This window comes from Colias eurytheme, chromosome 3, assembly GCF_061535395.1.
Source record: "Colias eurytheme isolate Ceu_HAF_F1 chromosome 3, ilColEury1 Martin Lab GWU primary, whole genome shotgun sequence".
Classification (NCBI taxonomy): domain Eukaryota; kingdom Metazoa; phylum Arthropoda; class Insecta; order Lepidoptera; family Pieridae; genus Colias; species Colias eurytheme.
The window spans coordinates 7,720,416-7,736,902 of record NC_142982.1 but is presented as its reverse complement, the minus strand read 5'-3'; the positions used below and the strand labels follow the sequence as shown (position 1 = coordinate 7,736,902).

The 16,487-nt window shown below is 30.7% G+C and overlaps 3 protein-coding genes across 4 annotated transcripts; 2 read left to right on the top strand and 1 right to left on the bottom strand.

Moving 5' to 3' along the window:
- Positions 1-487: 487 nt before the first annotated feature.
- LOC149909744 (uncharacterized) lies at positions 488-5,016 on the top strand. 2 transcript variants are annotated; one of them, XM_090119836.1, is made up of 8 exons: positions 488-929; positions 1,061-1,181; positions 1,344-2,088; positions 2,660-2,877; positions 3,165-3,274; positions 3,509-3,715; positions 4,042-4,268; positions 4,365-5,016. In XM_090119836.1, exons 1-8 carry the CDS (start codon positions 816-818, stop codon positions 4,588-4,590), a joined length of 1,968 nt encoding a protein of 655 aa, XP_089975962.1. In that variant the 5' UTR covers positions 488-815; the 3' UTR covers positions 4,591-5,016. The 2 variants fall into 2 exon arrangements, with proteins under 2 accessions (XP_089975962.1, XP_089975963.1); XM_090119837.1 differs by having other exon boundaries at positions 489-929; positions 2,669-2,877; positions 4,365-5,013.
- A 3,076-nt stretch (positions 5,017-8,092) lies between these two features.
- LOC149909743 (protein ZAR1-like) lies at positions 8,093-10,115 on the top strand. The gene is made up of 5 exons (XM_090119835.1): positions 8,093-8,383; positions 8,892-9,093; positions 9,210-9,359; positions 9,536-9,664; positions 9,764-10,115. Exons 2-5 carry the CDS (start codon positions 9,067-9,069, stop codon positions 9,890-9,892), a joined length of 435 nt encoding a protein of 144 aa, XP_089975961.1. The 5' UTR covers positions 8,093-8,383; positions 8,892-9,066; the 3' UTR covers positions 9,893-10,115.
- Positions 10,073-13,791, bottom strand: LOC149909742 (uncharacterized). Its single transcript, XM_090119834.1, has 5 exons — positions 13,489-13,791; positions 11,483-13,396; positions 11,120-11,289; positions 10,572-10,763; positions 10,073-10,359 (listed from the first exon to the last, which is right to left on the bottom strand). The coding sequence occupies exons 1-5, from the start codon at positions 13,577-13,579 to the stop codon at positions 10,087-10,089; spliced, it is 2,640 nt and encodes an 879-aa protein (XP_089975960.1). The 5' UTR covers positions 13,580-13,791; the 3' UTR covers positions 10,073-10,086.
- Positions 13,792-16,487: the final 2,696 nt, after the last annotated feature.

The window sequence follows — 16,487 nt, the reverse complement described above, 5'->3', positions numbered from 1 at the left end:
TTAGTACATAAAAAAAATTGGTTGTTTGTAAAGTAGGTTTACGATCGAGATGTTTACGTGATAACCTCATTGGTGGCAGCGCTCGAGATGAGGCGGGAGATCGGTCCGTCTCTCTCTCGTTATACCTGCGATCGCGCTCGTGAGGTTTTGGTGTGACACAAGTTTCTGAACATGTCACCCGACTAAAACGATTTTAAAAACGTTATCACGTTAAAAAACAAGCATCTACCTGCTACCACAATAGTCACGTCACCATAAATAAAAATCTTATCGTACTCAGCAATAGGTGAAAAAAAACGTCATAACTCCGAAAAATCGCCTAAAATCATGGGGGTGATTCGGATAGCCCTCTAGGTCCTCTACTTCCTGGCTGCAGTATATCCATACTTCTTGGGACACCCTGTATATATATGTATAGACACATAGAGATGTTCAAAATGCCCAGAGGCCATTTCTGATTACAGCCGTTAAAATTTTAAAATTTAAAAAATGTCAATAAACTTGTATTGATCAACTATAATGAAGTGCCATGTATAACTCAGTGCCATTTATTGCGATAATTAATATAAAATGAACCATATTTTTTATTTTTAGTTGATTATTGTACGCCCAAGAGTATTCTTTTGAAAATGGATAAAACTTTCAGTGTTTAAAATCCATGTGTACAGTGAAAGCTATTGCTGTTGTTATTGGTCCCGTTAGGTTGCTTAAATAAGCACTTGTGTAACTATTTCATGTTTACTAAAGCAATTAACGTTCTACGAGTATCATTCGGATATTGTAATGTATAGAATTGTTAGTCATTCCGAATAAAAATGACGTTTCATAAGTGCAGACTATGTTTGAAAATTGGTGATTTTTGTTCCATCTTCGAAAAGGATGATACCATAAAATTATCTGATATGGTTATGTCATTCGCCAATGTTAAAGTAAGTAAGAAGTGTCTGAACCACTAATTGACTATTGTGGCACTACAGTTTCACTAGATTGGCTGTACAATTTTATCATGATGGATTGTTTTAAGACTTAAAAATATAATTTATTGCCTTTATGTTTTCAGATATATCAAGGAGATGGCTTTTCAGACCGTGTCTGTACATCATGCATAGAAAACCTGAGTACAGCATACTTGTTTAAACAGCAATGTGAAAGAATTGATTCCTTACTTAGGAAATATCCTGGTAAGAAATTACATCAAGTTTCAGTCTTTTCTTTAATTCTTACCTTTTAAGATTAGTAGCACTAGTATATTAATTGTTTAACTTATAAATGTAGGTAAAAGATTTTATATGTGAAATGGACTATGAAATGTTTTATTATAATATTGAAATGTTTGTTTACAGAAATTGAAATTGATAAACCCGCTACAACAGATTATAATGATTTTTGTGAAAAAGAATTTCACATGCACTCTGAATCAACGCAAGATGATAATGATGAGAATTCAGAGAAAGATTTATACACAACCTGTAATAGCTCTTTCTATGAAACTAGTGATGAGACTGATAGTGATATTGATTCAATAAAATGTGTTTATTGTAATCAATCATATAGTAACTATGGTGCTCATACTTGCCACGTGACATGCACTATTGAAAATAACAATCTTCAGCGGTCAGGCAGTAATGAGACCCTTGTTGCCTCAGATTATACTCAGCCAGTTAGACAAGAACCTGTACCAACAGCATTCCAAATCCCAGAATATGTAAGAGTGTCATGTGTGCTTTGCGATGAGAAATTTGATCAATATGATGACTATGTTATACACTTAAACAAATGTACAACTAATGTAAAACTACACCATTTTGTTTGTCCTGTGTGCCATGAATTGTTTACTGCCAAATTATCGTATTTGGAACATTTGAAAGTTGTTCACTATAAGGCTGATCAAAACATCAGTGACCCTGGGATTGATTGCGTTGATTTAGCTCCCATCATTCAAAAGACTAGTAAACCTAAAGCTGTTAGGAGACAAATTGGGTGGTCAGTTGAAGATATTTATCAAGAAATTGAATGCAAAAAGGTTGAAGAGAAACCAACACCCAATACGAGCCCCTTTAAGAACTTCTTTTCTAAGTTGGGGAATGAGTGAGTCATACATGGAATGTTGGCATGCCTGGAGACATCAATGCTTGACCAGATATCACTAACCTAGAGCTTAAGTAAATAATTTTTATGCAATTTCTTTAATAATTTTGGGTTCCTTATAGTTGCTTTCATTACTCTCCTTTATATCTGTTTCTCTCAAAACTGAAGTTGTTCAATAGATTTCACTGCTAGTAAATTTCACATTGTGTTTATACTGTTTATGTTGCAATTTTTATTCTTACAATTTTCGTTTTTGTGAAGTCTTAATTTTTTTATTGTATTATATTCATAATATAAAAAAAAATATGTATTTTTAAAGCTGCAGTCTTAGTGATGTGCTCACCATGTCTTGAACCAAGACCTATTTTTTTATGAAACATTCTCTAGTTTATACTGAACTCTTTCTTAATCCGTCAGTCCTCGGATCACAGACACAATAGAAAATCTATTGTGTCTCGGCCCGATCGGGCCGCTCGGTGGTCAATGGGTTAAATTTTGTTTTTTTGCATTCTAGTCTTTTCTATTTCGGGACCATTGATTTTGATATTATAAGATAGATTTAACAAATAAGAATTTTCAGATCCTTTTCCAGTCGCCAGAGTACACCTAAGAAAGTGAGTTTCAAAAAATTTATTGAAAATGGAAAAGCTAAGACCGCTGTTTATTTACCGTTTCGAAAGTACATCCAAAACTATAAGCAAAAAAAGAAAGCCACTAATTATAGTCCAATAAACTCGAAAATGGAAGTAACAAGCAGGGTTCAGGCAACTTTTCCTGAAATTGTTTCAGGTGATGAGAAAATAAATTATTATTATATTATATTATGTATCATGTTTATTCAGTTTGATTTTGATTTAACATGGATAAAATAATATGATACAAGGAAACTATTTTTCTATAATAGTTTTTATCATCAAGCAAACAAAACACAAGCTGTATAAAAGTCCTAATTATATTGTTGTTTTTTTCTAAATATAATGAAGATCAGTTGCATTTATGATTTATTGCATAGCCTTTACATTTAGACAACATAAGAGTTTTTTTTTTTTTTTTTTACGTTTTATTATTTATTTTAGATAGTGACTATGGCTCTCCTAGTGGTACATCAGAAGATTCATGGAAAATGAAACAAAATTTAATATGTGCATGTGACAAGAAAATATTTATGCTATCTGAGTTTATACATGTAAGTAAATCTAGTCAGTATGTAGTAAACAAAAATTGTTAACCCAAAGATTTAAAAAAATAGTCACTAAGTTTTCTGAAAAATTTACCTTCCGAATTCTTGCCAAACCAACTTATAAATTAATTTTACATAAATGATTAAATTGGTATAAGGTTTCTGATGTTTTGACAGCACCAAGAGAAACTGGCAGTCATCAATAAATAGATGGATACATAGTAATGCAACAATTTACAGGATCGTGATAGAATAACAGCCATGATCAATGAATTGGGGGGTGTGGTAGCTGAGAATACCAAAATGGAGATGTTAGCCACACACTTTATATCTGTGTTGCCAAACGACACATTCACTGGCATGATGGTGTGCTCCCTGGCAACTGGCAAGTGGCTACTGAACATCAGCTTTGTGTACGACAGTTTCAGATGCAAAAAGTTCTTGCAGGTATTTAATGATTAATTCAGCTATTCTATGCAAGTTACTGTATAGGGTTATAAGACTACTACTACTTGAAAATATGTACGATTACTTATATATTTTTTTATCATGTAAAATATAGGATACTTGTTTTTACTTATTCACAATATTATGACAATTAAAATTTCTTATGATCAACAACAACTTGATTTCTTCTTCCTGATAATTTTATGTTTGATAAGCATTCTTAGATCAAATCGGGCCTATTATGCCAAGTAATATATACCTACAACCGTTGAACAATGGTGAAAATACTTACTTGAATTATATTTATATTAAACATTCATTTGCAGGAAAATATGTATGAATGGTTGAAGAATCCCAAAATAGTTGAGATCGATAATACCAGCGTGGAAGTCGCTAAAGCCGCCGTTTACTGGCACATGGAACTTCAAAAAAAACAGTCCAAGTTCCCATTTGAAGGCAAGCAGATTGTTTTGATTATGAAGAAAAAATACCGCCAATATTATCAAATGGTTTTTAAAACTTTGAAAGCGAAGCCAGTCACTTACGATCCTAGGTACGTGCATAAAATATTATAGGCGGAATATATCTGTCATCATATTGTAAAAAAAAATTAAGTTCCTGTAGTAAATATATATTTCCTATATTTCAGGACGCCTGGCAGTTGCTGTTCAGCTGATTATTGTTTCGTCGATATGAAGATAATAGAAAGAGTTAAATTACGTTTTTTCTTCCACCACAATGTTCCTGTATTTCCTTATCAATACATACTTGTATATCTTTTGAAAAGAGGCCGAGTAGATGACGAACACAAATATTTATTACAAGATTGTAGTAAAATAAAGGATAAAGATTATTTTTTGAACAATACTTGTTAAAGAAAATTTATTATATTATAATACATATTTTTATAACTATAAATTTACAAAAAGAAAAAATATAAGTAAGTATGTCTACTATTATTTTTTTGGGAAAATAAAAGAGAAGTTTATTAATGATTATGGCTTGTAAGTCTTATAAAATGATGTAGAATAAAGATTTATTTTAATAATTAATTGTTTCTTTCAATATTAAAGCATTGTTGTAGGTATCAATTTACGTGCGTCTTCTTCGGCTGCTAACTGCGATTGTTGCAGTGCGTGGACAGTCTTGGGAAGGGCTTTTTCTTGTTGCGAGCTTAAAAACCAGATTATAATTGAATTAAAAACAATTAAATACCTTCTCATAAAAGAATTAACTTTGAAATAGTGAAAGTATAATATAGTCAGTAACATTTGCAATCCAATTTATCGCTACAACAACTCAACATATGTACATAAAATTATAATACGTATGTGATAGGCGACACCGGCGCGCAACCTACTGTTGCGCTGAGTAAAAAGTGGAGGGTATTATAGCGCATGGGTACTGTCGCGCCCGTAATACCTTAATCACTCGGACATATTCGACTTTCAGCGAAGATTCGTGCCAGCTGTGAGCTGCAGCGTTAGAAGAATTTGTCCGCTATATATTTTTTTTTAGTTTGCTCGTTTAGTACCTGCTAAATTAGATTGGATTCCACCGACCAATCCCGCCCTAAGTATTCATACTAACCTTCAAATAAATTATCCAACATAATATAGTTGTTAGTATGGTTCCAATCATTCCCCATATTTGCCCGGCACTAGGAAATGAATCCGTCCTATAATTATGAATTGATTCTTTATCATCACAATTACAGAATGTTATCATAATCTTTAAAACTTATTTTAAAATTAAAAGAGACCACAATATGTATTAAATTGTATGTACGTTGGCAGTAAATTTATCATATTTGTGACAGTTAATTATTTCAAAAGTTGGAATTAAGTTTTTTTTTTACATATTATTCATAGTAGCCTAGGAAAATTAAGCCAAAGCGGAAATAATTCGTGTGGTTTTGAAAATCGCTACAATTATTCCTTTAAGTATTAAAATTAAATTTATATAATTTAAGTAGGTATATTAATTATTATATGAATATTTCAAGCGTTTATGAGTCGTTTTCAAAATAATTGTACATTACTACAAAATGTTTGTCCCCCTAAAAAACCTTCGAAAAAAATATGGTTACGACTGAAATAAATCATTGTTAACGTTTTACAGACTAAACTTAAGCATACTGCATATCGTTTCTGATAAAAAGCAATGAATTGCGATTCAAATTCTTACATAAATTTAATGTGAAAATAAAGTAACAAAAAAAGCTCCATACATTTTTTTATTGTCCCCTATGTGGACGACAATGAAAACCAATATTTTTATCAGAATTTTTGTATGAAACTTCCTATTTTTTTGTATCATAATTAAAAAGCAATGTTTGAAGTGTTATATCTGATAGATTAAACTATTTAAATTACCTTAAATAAACGAAGAATTACATATTATAAAAATGTCCCTATCAATCGTTACAATTTCGTGACACTGATTTATTGACATATTTAGGGCCGATTTTTCAATGCCCAGATAAACAGCTAGATAGACTTTATTCTTCAGTTAACAAAATATTCAATTTTTCAATAGACGAATAGGACTTATCTATCCAATAACTACGTTATTTGAGGAATAAATCTATTTGCCGCTCCAACGGCCAGATAGCGCGCTATTCGACTGTTAGGCGTTTGAGTTGACAACTGACGCGTCAAATTTGAGATATTTTCGTATGTCATAACATAGAGCGTAGAATTATTAACAATTAAACCTCTTTCTATATAATTATTATCAATTAAAATCATATTGAAATTGATGTTTTTGATAGTACTGATGACCATGCCATTGAAAATTTGCCGAACGCTGCCTTTAAGTATGTCGTTTCCATCGTAAAATATATAAATTGAAACACAAATTTAACCAAACTCTTTACTCGAATCAAAACAACAATCAACAATCATAGAAGACAAGTGCACTCCTGACGTGAGTCTTAATGACGGTTGTTGACAAATTGCAAGATTTGACTCTATCCCGCTCTAACCTGACTAATTTAATATGTTTGTTTCGCCACTCCGAGAGCAGTGCTGCCAATATGGAAATATTTGGTCAGATAGTTATTCATCAAATAAATCACGATTGAAAAATAGGCGAGCCGTAATGAGTTAGATAAATAATTGAATAAATCTATTGGAGGGGTAGTTATTAGACTGTTTATCTCGCGATTGAAAAATCGGCCCTTAACCAACTTCTTGTATCACAAAGAAGAGGAATCTAACTCTAATCATTGGCAACAATGGTCATGTCACGAAAAGTAAGGTCACATTAACGCGCCGCCATTTTGTTCGTCGTCCAGACATGGAAGAAGTCCAGTAGTGTGCTGTGCAAAAAATTTAGTTACAATTTCCTAACGACGTATTCTCAACAAAAGTAAGTACATTTTGAAGAATTCACCTACCGCAATTGTAATATACTTAAATTATGACTAGAGTAATAGATTACACTTTCAATCTAATGGTAAATGTGATTATGTTTTGTGTAAAAGTATTTCTTAGGTTATTTTTTACATGTTACTGACGAACAATTTCTTGACATTTACTGACGTCAGTAAATTGTAGACGGTAAAGCTGTGGTCTCATGTGTAAAGTATGAAAATAAGATATTAAAATGTGTGTTAAATTAATGTAACGAATAATAATAAAGGAGAAAAACAATAAATCTCTCAAGATTATTTTTTTGTAACTACAGGCCATACTTTTTTAAACCATGATGTAGGGTTAGTAAAGTCGGGCTTAGGGACTTGACTTTTCCTGGGATCTGATAACTTTTTTATAATGAAAGCGGATCAGTGAGTCTTGGCCTCCAATTTTACAAGTGGTTTCTGATGGGATAACGCTTGCCTTATTGCATTTAGTGTTGATCGCTTTTCCACCCACACGAGTGATGCTTACTTTTGTTTTTATTTTTATTCAAAATACATATATCCAACAGCTTTTTTTAGTTTCAGAATGCCGCTAACCGGTGCCGAACGGCAAAAAAATACATTGAAAAACTAAAAAAGCAAAACCCTGAAAAATATGAAAAGAAAAGGAAAAAACAGCTCGAGAAAGTGAAACAAAGACAAAGAAAAATATCAGATCTTAATGACAGTGAAAAAGAAGCTCGAAGACAAAAATGGAAAGAAGCTAATGATAGAAGAAAAGAAAAGGAAAAGCAAACAGAGAATTATAAAAATTGATTGTTTGTTGATTATTTTGTAACTAAAAATATATATTTTTTTTAACTAGTGACTTCTTACTTTTTTATATGTAATATTACCTTATTCTGAATACAGCCTTACTTTTACAACTTCCTGACATTTCCTAACGAAACAGTTTACTGACAATTTCGTGACGTACAAATATTTTGAAAATGACCCTTATGTGTTGCGGTTATCGATATCGAAAATATATCTCAGGAAATGTCTACTCGGGTAACTTGGTTCATGACATGCATGCATGTTGACAGATGGACAGAAATACTGTAGAAAGACCATTGAGATATACATATGGAGACGACACCGCCTACATCACTTATGTTCCGCTCAACATACGCCATATGGCGTAACTGCACGCTCATTTTTTATTTGTTTTAAAGTGAAACGCATCAAATATGCCTTCGTGTGTGTTACGATATTGCACAAATAATACGGAAAAGTGCAAAGGAATAACTTTTATCGATAAGTAGGTACCTAACTAGATAATAATTTTTAAAACTTAGTTAGAGCAAAAAAATGGCGCACAGATTTTGTTCGTGGTGTCTCCTCCATACGTAGTAATATTATCTCAATGAGAAAGACGGTAAATAATAAATATACTTTACTCAAACAAACATTGAAGCGGTATCGCACGACTGCGAACCATTAGAGTGCTATAGAAACTAAAAAAAAATTTTGAAAACTTCAACCATATTTTCATTACAAGATACCCTTTTCACATTTTGGGAGCATTTTCGAATAAATTTTAGTGGCAATATTATTAAAATAAGCTCCAACAGCGCCGCAGCCATGAGACTTCTTTTGTGGCGCTTAATCATTGAGATTGAAAATTTGGGGAATCCCCATACATTGTTCTCATAATGAATAGCAAATCTATAAATAGTATAAAATTACAACGTGTCATTTCATTCAAACTTTTATTTTCAAGCGAGTCATAGGCTCATAGCTCTTAATATAATAATTTACATTTGCAGGTAGAAATATATTATATACCTTTGTAAAAGTTGTAAGCTGACATTGTGGTTTGAAAGTACAAAGTGTGTAGTGTCGTGATAAGTTACGTTAGAACGTAACTTCATTGTACACAAATGTGGGTAGCTGTCACTGAGTTATTTTAAATAATAATTTACATATTATTTAGTTCACAATAATTATGGGGTGTTTTTCGTCTAAGAATGAGGTAACGTTATTTTTTATTTCTTAATTAAAAATCGCTGCTGCTTTAACTTGACTCCATGTAAGTACACGTACGTAATATATATTAAGACTCATCAATTATTATGCACATTATTCCAGGATTATCAGCGTTGCAAATATTGCAATAGAAACCCTGTAGACGAATCAAACGATATTTGTCAGATTTGTAAAGTTATAACGCAAAGTTGTTCAGCCAATCAAATATCTTTACCAGTTAAAAGACAGCATCAAACTCGAAGCGAAACCCGTGTAAGTGTTTAATTAAATATTAAAATTATATCTAGCAATTACATGTAATATGATATAGCTAATATCTTTATTCTCAAAATGTAAAAAAAAACTGTATATGTAATGTTTTAAACAGCGCAAAGATATTTTGAGCTTTTTAAAATGCCAATTTCAAATACAGACTTAAATTTTTACAGGTAAATGTTCCATATTATGGTGAGTACAGGTGTGAATCATGCAAACGTTACTGGGATAGTCGCCTATGTTGGCCGAATACATATCAAATCTGCAAGAATTGTTCTAAGCCCGTGTATCCCTTTAGACATGTGAGTACACTATAGGTTTTATAATTAAAAATAATTAGAGATTTTGTAATAGAATATTCAAGTGAAACATAAATAAATTTAATATATGATCATTTTCAGAGGGCATTAGTTTCATCAGATATGACAAATTTGAATGATAGAACCAAAGAACATCCTATAGAACTTTGTGGAAAGTGTAAGCAACTTGGTCGTCACTGTGGTTCTAAGAAAATAATATTGAGTAGATAATAAGTTTAATGACATTACTTCTGCCTAACTAAATATTAATGATTTTTTTTTACTTGTATGTAAAATAATATGTATTTTATGTAAATTAAATATCTTTTATAAATGCAAAAAATGCATATATCATCCTAAAAATATTAAAGAACTAAAATGCCTATTTTTTATGGCAAATAAAACAAAAAAAAAGTGATATCAGTTTATTTTAAAATGGAATGTTCTCCTGGCTTTTCACAGTTTTTGAAGAATAATGTAATCTTTTCTAAAAATATTTTATTTTTAACTTTTTCACGTGTGGACTTCCATATATTTATACTACTTAATTGTTTTTCCGCCATCTTAGCAAAAAGAGGCCAAACTAGATTACAAAATGATTCTAAATTGTCCTCCTGGACAAAATTTTCTAGTAATATGAACTTTTGCATGACATCAAGTACTTGTTGTTCCTCTAAAGGTTCGATTAAAAACATAGACTGTAACAAACAAATTAACATAAAATAAATTCGCTTGGAATGTACCAGGAATATAACTATTATAAAATATTCTTAAGCTTGAATTAAGGTTTGTGAATATATATTTATAATGCACAAATTAATGAATGTTGATTAAACTACTATTATAACAAACAATTATAGTTTTATTTTTCTACAATCCATTGAATTGAAATAAATTTAATAATAAATACCTTTGTTATGAGGACAAAGTTTTTAAAGCAATACATAATGCCTGCCCATGTTGTTGGAGTGTGATAATTTCTCTCTGCCATTGCAATTAGTAATAAAGACTCATGGTAAATATTGAATATTTGCTTTTTAGAAAATATATTCAAATTATCCCATATTTGGTGCCATTCTTGCAGTGTAGTGGATGGTAATACCTATAATAGAATTTGTATGAATTTAAATAAAGAGTATAAAATAAAAAATATATATGTACTTATGTGAGTAAAGATTCTTTACCAGCTTCTTTACTAAAGAAGCTGGTAATCATTCACCAATGTACTAATGTGTGTGACTAGCTCATAGCTGTGCTTTTTTGTGTTTTTCGTAACGTCATCGTGGTTTATCCAACACATAAATGAATATTAAATTCTAACCTACTGGTTAAAACTGAAAAATCTCAGGAAAGAATGAGAGAGCCCTAACTTTTTGTTGATTACAGTTGCTATCCTTTTTTAAATGCAATGAAACCCTGAATATTTCTTTTTAGTAAAAAATATAAATTTATATTTACCTGTGAAAGTCTAGTTGTTAGTAGCTCAACATCCATATCTTTATGTATGTGAACACCCATAACTATTTCCAGAAATGTATCACCAGGGGGGTTCCATAAATGTCTGTAGTAATACATATTCAATGGATTTATATTTTTTAATTTCATTTTCAACCATGCCTTCTCATTATCTGAAAAAAAAAAGGTTGAAAATTTTTTTTCTGTTTTTTTTTTTATATCAATTGCTTGTTTCAATATTACGATTATAACAATTTTTTTTGCCAATCTTAGTCATTGCAATGCCAATATTTTACAGAAATAATTGAGAAATATGTGTAATGATTTCTTGACTGTTACATGTTATAATTAAATGGATGTACATACCGGGTAAATCTTGCGAATAGCTATCTAATATTGACAGTAGGAGCTGTAGTGCCAACTCCAGAGTAGATGGTGCCAAAGTGGTAAATGTTGTAATTTTCCACCTGACTGCATCTAAAACTTGAGCTAACATTGCTAACATGGGCGTCTTATATTCAACAATTTCATCCAAAGAAAATGCATCAACAAGCAGTTTACATTGCATATGTATCCGGATTATATTTTTACTAACAATTCCAGAGTGAAGATTAGGCATGACAACTAAAAGAAATAATTTTTTCCCTGGTATAATATTACAATTTTTAATTTGCCACAGAAACTTTATAAAGTTTTGTATTTTTTCAAGTTCAAAATCATCTTGCATCATCTTTTTAGTGACTGTTATAACGCAAGAATCTATTTCTTCACTGTAATAGTAATTTGAAAATGTTTCCAAAAATTTCATAACTCTTACCATTATTTCTGTTTGGTGGTCATTTTCACATGCTAAACTGAATATTTTATTGTACACATTCCTAGGACTTTGTAAGAATATTGTCAATATATCTGATAAATCAGCGTCTTTTGATGTAGTTAGCTTATTGAAGGTTTCTGTTACCATGTTATTAAATTGTGATGTAATTAAGTCGTCATTGAAAACTGTATCATTAAAATGTTCCTTTACAATATTAATTTTGTCTTCAGCACTACAATGTTGAAACACTTTAATTAAGAGCATTTGTATATATTCAGCATTAGAATTTGTTTTTAAATATTCTTTGCATCTTTTAAACAAATCACAGCAGTCCTCATTATTGAATGCTGTTAGATTGACACTAATTTGTTCTACAAGTATTATATCATCAAAAATATTATCTCTATGCAATAACGCTTTGATCCACTTATCCTTTCCTTCACTATCATTTGTAATATTCTGAACAATGGCATCACTATTGAGATCATTGATGACATCTACACATTCAATTGGTTTAAAACATATCTGTTCCATCATATTAATAACAGGATGCTCACAAATAGAATTGATATTTATTAATGTATTTTTTATGGTGTAACATAGTTCACCGATGGTTTGTTGCATACTTTTATTTTTGTCCTCAAATTCACTCCAGGCACAGTAAATTTCAACACTTACTTCCATAACAAGTTCTTTAGATGTATCAAGCAACATTACATTGCAATTATCTATTGATTCTTTTATATCTTTATTTGAACATGTTTCTAAATTCACTTCATTGCAAGTGTCATTATGGCATCCTTCCAAATAAGTTAACTCGTAAATCTCATGCATATCAGGTGGTTTTAACTTCTGAGTTTGAGTATATTGGTTAAAACATTCACTTAGCACCAGGAGCATTGTATGCAGATTATCTCCAACATACTTATATTTTTCATCTCTCTTTAACATTTCAAGTTTCATGGCATTTGGTGGTTCATAAAAATATTTTAGACATGTGTGAAAATTATTAACAGCTTGTGTTAATTCTTGATTTTTTAATTTAAAAAACAACAACCTACAAATAAACCTGTAACAGGCTGTAACTAGTGTTTTAAGTTGATTGAAACACTGCCTTGGATGAAAATATTTGAAATTTTCAATTAGTATATCTGACACTTCTAATGAAAGCTGAGGATATGAAAATACAATTATTTCATAAATAAAATTATCCATATTAAGTTTCCACAGTATTTCACTAAGTAAACATGCTGGAATTGTTGGCACAGTCCATATTACAGATCCTATCTCATCTAATTCCACTAGTTCTTGTAAGATAACCAAATCTGCATTAAGCACAATATAGAGGGCAAATTTTCTCACTGTGTCATTGATTTTATTATCCAAGTTGAAATTGTTTAACCCTTTTTCAGTCATAAAATCCTGTAAGCTTTTTATAACTGCTTCAATTTTATTTTCATTCCCTAAAAAAAAGTTTTTTTTATTTTTTTATGAGATAGACTTGCAAATAGAAAAATTCTTATATGAATAGTAGTGTAAAGTAGTATAAAATTACCTCCTCTGCCAGTAATTCTTGAAAAGGCGCAAGAGCTATCTAAGGACACAATAGATCCCTGAAAAGCGCTTAGCTCGGGTGTAAAATCCATGTTGTGTTTACTGTAAATAATTCACAAAATGTGCATCAAATTTTACAAAAAATATCTTCTTTCCAAGCAGAATAGTTCTAAAAACAAAATTGTCTTAGACTATTTTTTCTTCATTGAGTTGTAATGATGAAACAGCTGCTGCTTTCCTTAATGTTTCGTATTTATTTATATCAAAATAAATTGATTTTCGTGTTTTTCATTAAACGTTTAAAATTCACCTGAGTTATGAGTACTGACAACTAACAAGTGACAGTTGACATTAATAAAAACGTTCATGAATTGATCTTACAAAGTAATCACTTCAAAGATTAATATGATATTATATAGAGCGCGTGTATTGCATAAATTGCTTAATGCGCATCTTATGCAGATGAGCTATAGATACTATATAGATGTGTGTGTGACAAAATAATAGGGATGGGTAGGTATCAATTATTGCGTGTTGAGATATCGATAAGTTATGTAAATAAAAATGTATCATAAGTAAATTTTATGTTCAATATGTTATTAAAAGATAAATGTCTGAATAAAGTATAAATATGTAATTTTAAATTTGTTTGCCAAGTGAATAAAGTGTGTTTATTCGTTTATTAAAGTAATATAAAAGAAAATGTTTAATTGGAATATCTGAAAAACGTGTGGACTTCTTAAATGTTAATGTTGATAAAATAAAAGATCGGGTTTAGTACTATTTTTTAATAATAAATCAAATAATAATAGTATTTAGAAATGTTTAATAAGAAATAATTAATAATTTAAAATGAAATAATAAACAATATTAATAATTTTTTTATTCAATTTTATCAATTCTATACCTACCAAAATCTTCAAAAATCAATTTAGCGGTTAAAATATAATATCGTAACATTACATACTTTACATTTACACTATAATATATTCGCATTCATAATATTAGAAACTTAAAGTGTATGATACAAAACACACCACAAAATTATTTTTAATACATTTTTAAGAGTTCTAATTTTAAAGTTAAATAAATAATATGTTTAAATATAGTTCTTCTTGTAAACTATCGAGTACAGCGTTGGTCAAGTCACATCACTACGATCACGTGGCGGCAGTGAGGTGCGCGAGCGAGCCTGCGCGTGTCCGCCTCCCACTTCCCCTTCACCCTCGCGATGCTAGATTTATTTTCATAAAAATAAATACAACAATCGATTTACCGATGAAATGTGATACTGGATATAAATTTTTTAGTATCGTTCTTGCAAGATCGAATTGCATATTTCACCATGTTTATTCTTAAATATGAAAAAAGTCCCCAGAGAAACGCACTTCGATAGCACTCAACCACGACTACGAGCGCTCGCGGCGGGAACGTCGTGTTGTTCCCACCTGTGCCTACTGTTCCCACTTTGTTGTTCGCACTCTATAGATAGTATATATATACTCTAAGAATATGATTTACAGTCATAATGACAATAGAAAATTATATTTTTAATAAAATAATAAATATTAAAATATTTATTCAGAGACTTCCGCCGCGGAAGGATTGGGTGGTTAAGGAAATCTTCTAACTTAGATCATTAAGTAATGGATGGAGCACGCTGGCAAATGTTCTAACTAAACTTTCTGCCGGTTTTGGTGCGGGGAGAGTAACTCACACTTTGAAACACAATCACACATTCACAAAAATAATTTGTGTCTTTACAAACTCAAACTATTACAAAATGGACAGACTAGCATGTTTTTGCACACATACATCGATTACACAGAAAAATCTCTGTACATATACGTAATAATACAATCGCTCTAAAGGGATGTAACCATATCGATATTACAAAAATAATAATTTTGTTGAAATTAGAAATAACATTAAATATTATATTCATAAAAATACTACACAGGTCATTTGTAACGTTTTCATCATTATTATATGCATACGAAAAAACAATAAAACGACATTTTATTTGTATTTGAATATGTATTTATTCAACACATCACATATTACTTATATTCAATAAAATAAATATCGGTCCAGAAATTTTTATTATTTCTGTACCGAGGTGTCCATTCTGATTTTCTCCCACAGCATTCAATCCACCTTAGCCTTAAAGCAGGATTTTTTGTAAATCTGAAATATACGCAATATTCGTACATACATATAAACAAAGTAGCTGCTCCGCGCGGTTTCACTCCCGTGGCTCCACTCCTGTTGGTCGTAGCGTGATGATATTATATACCTTCCTCGATAAATGGGCTATCTAACACCGAAAGAATTTTTCAAATCGGACCAGTAGTTCCCGAGAATAGCGCGTTCAAACAAACAAACAAACAAACAAACTCTTCAGCTTTATAATATTAGTATAGATTACATAATAGAAAGGTTACAAGATTAACATTACAAAAAAACGGCTAAGTGCGAGTCGGACTCGCGCACGAAGGGTTCCGTATCATTAAAATGTTCTGCCAGTTAAAAGTAACCGAGCGTAAATTTTAATAAATATATACAAGACTTACAAAATAAACATTATACTCCTTTTTATGCAGTTGTGTAAAATTATAATATAATAAAGATTAATTCTCATCTCATTTCAAATTATACTTAGAAAAATATTTTTTTATCGACGTTCAAGTTAAAAGCAGTCCGTCACTAAGAAAGTCGTAAAAATTTACGACCTTTTAAGCGACGAGTTTTTAAATTCAACTCTATCACTAAGTTCATAAAGATTAAATTTGAATTTCTCTTCAAGATAGTCTCGCTACATCACTTTATAGTCTCGTGGGGAGTGCGGATCAATATCGCGTTCTAAATTCAACTTTATCGCTTAGTTCATAAAGATTAAATTTGTATATTTTCTCTTCAAGATAGTCTCGCTACATCACTTTATAGTCTCGTGGGGAGTGCGGTTCAATATCGCGTTTTAAATTCAACTTTATCTCTTAG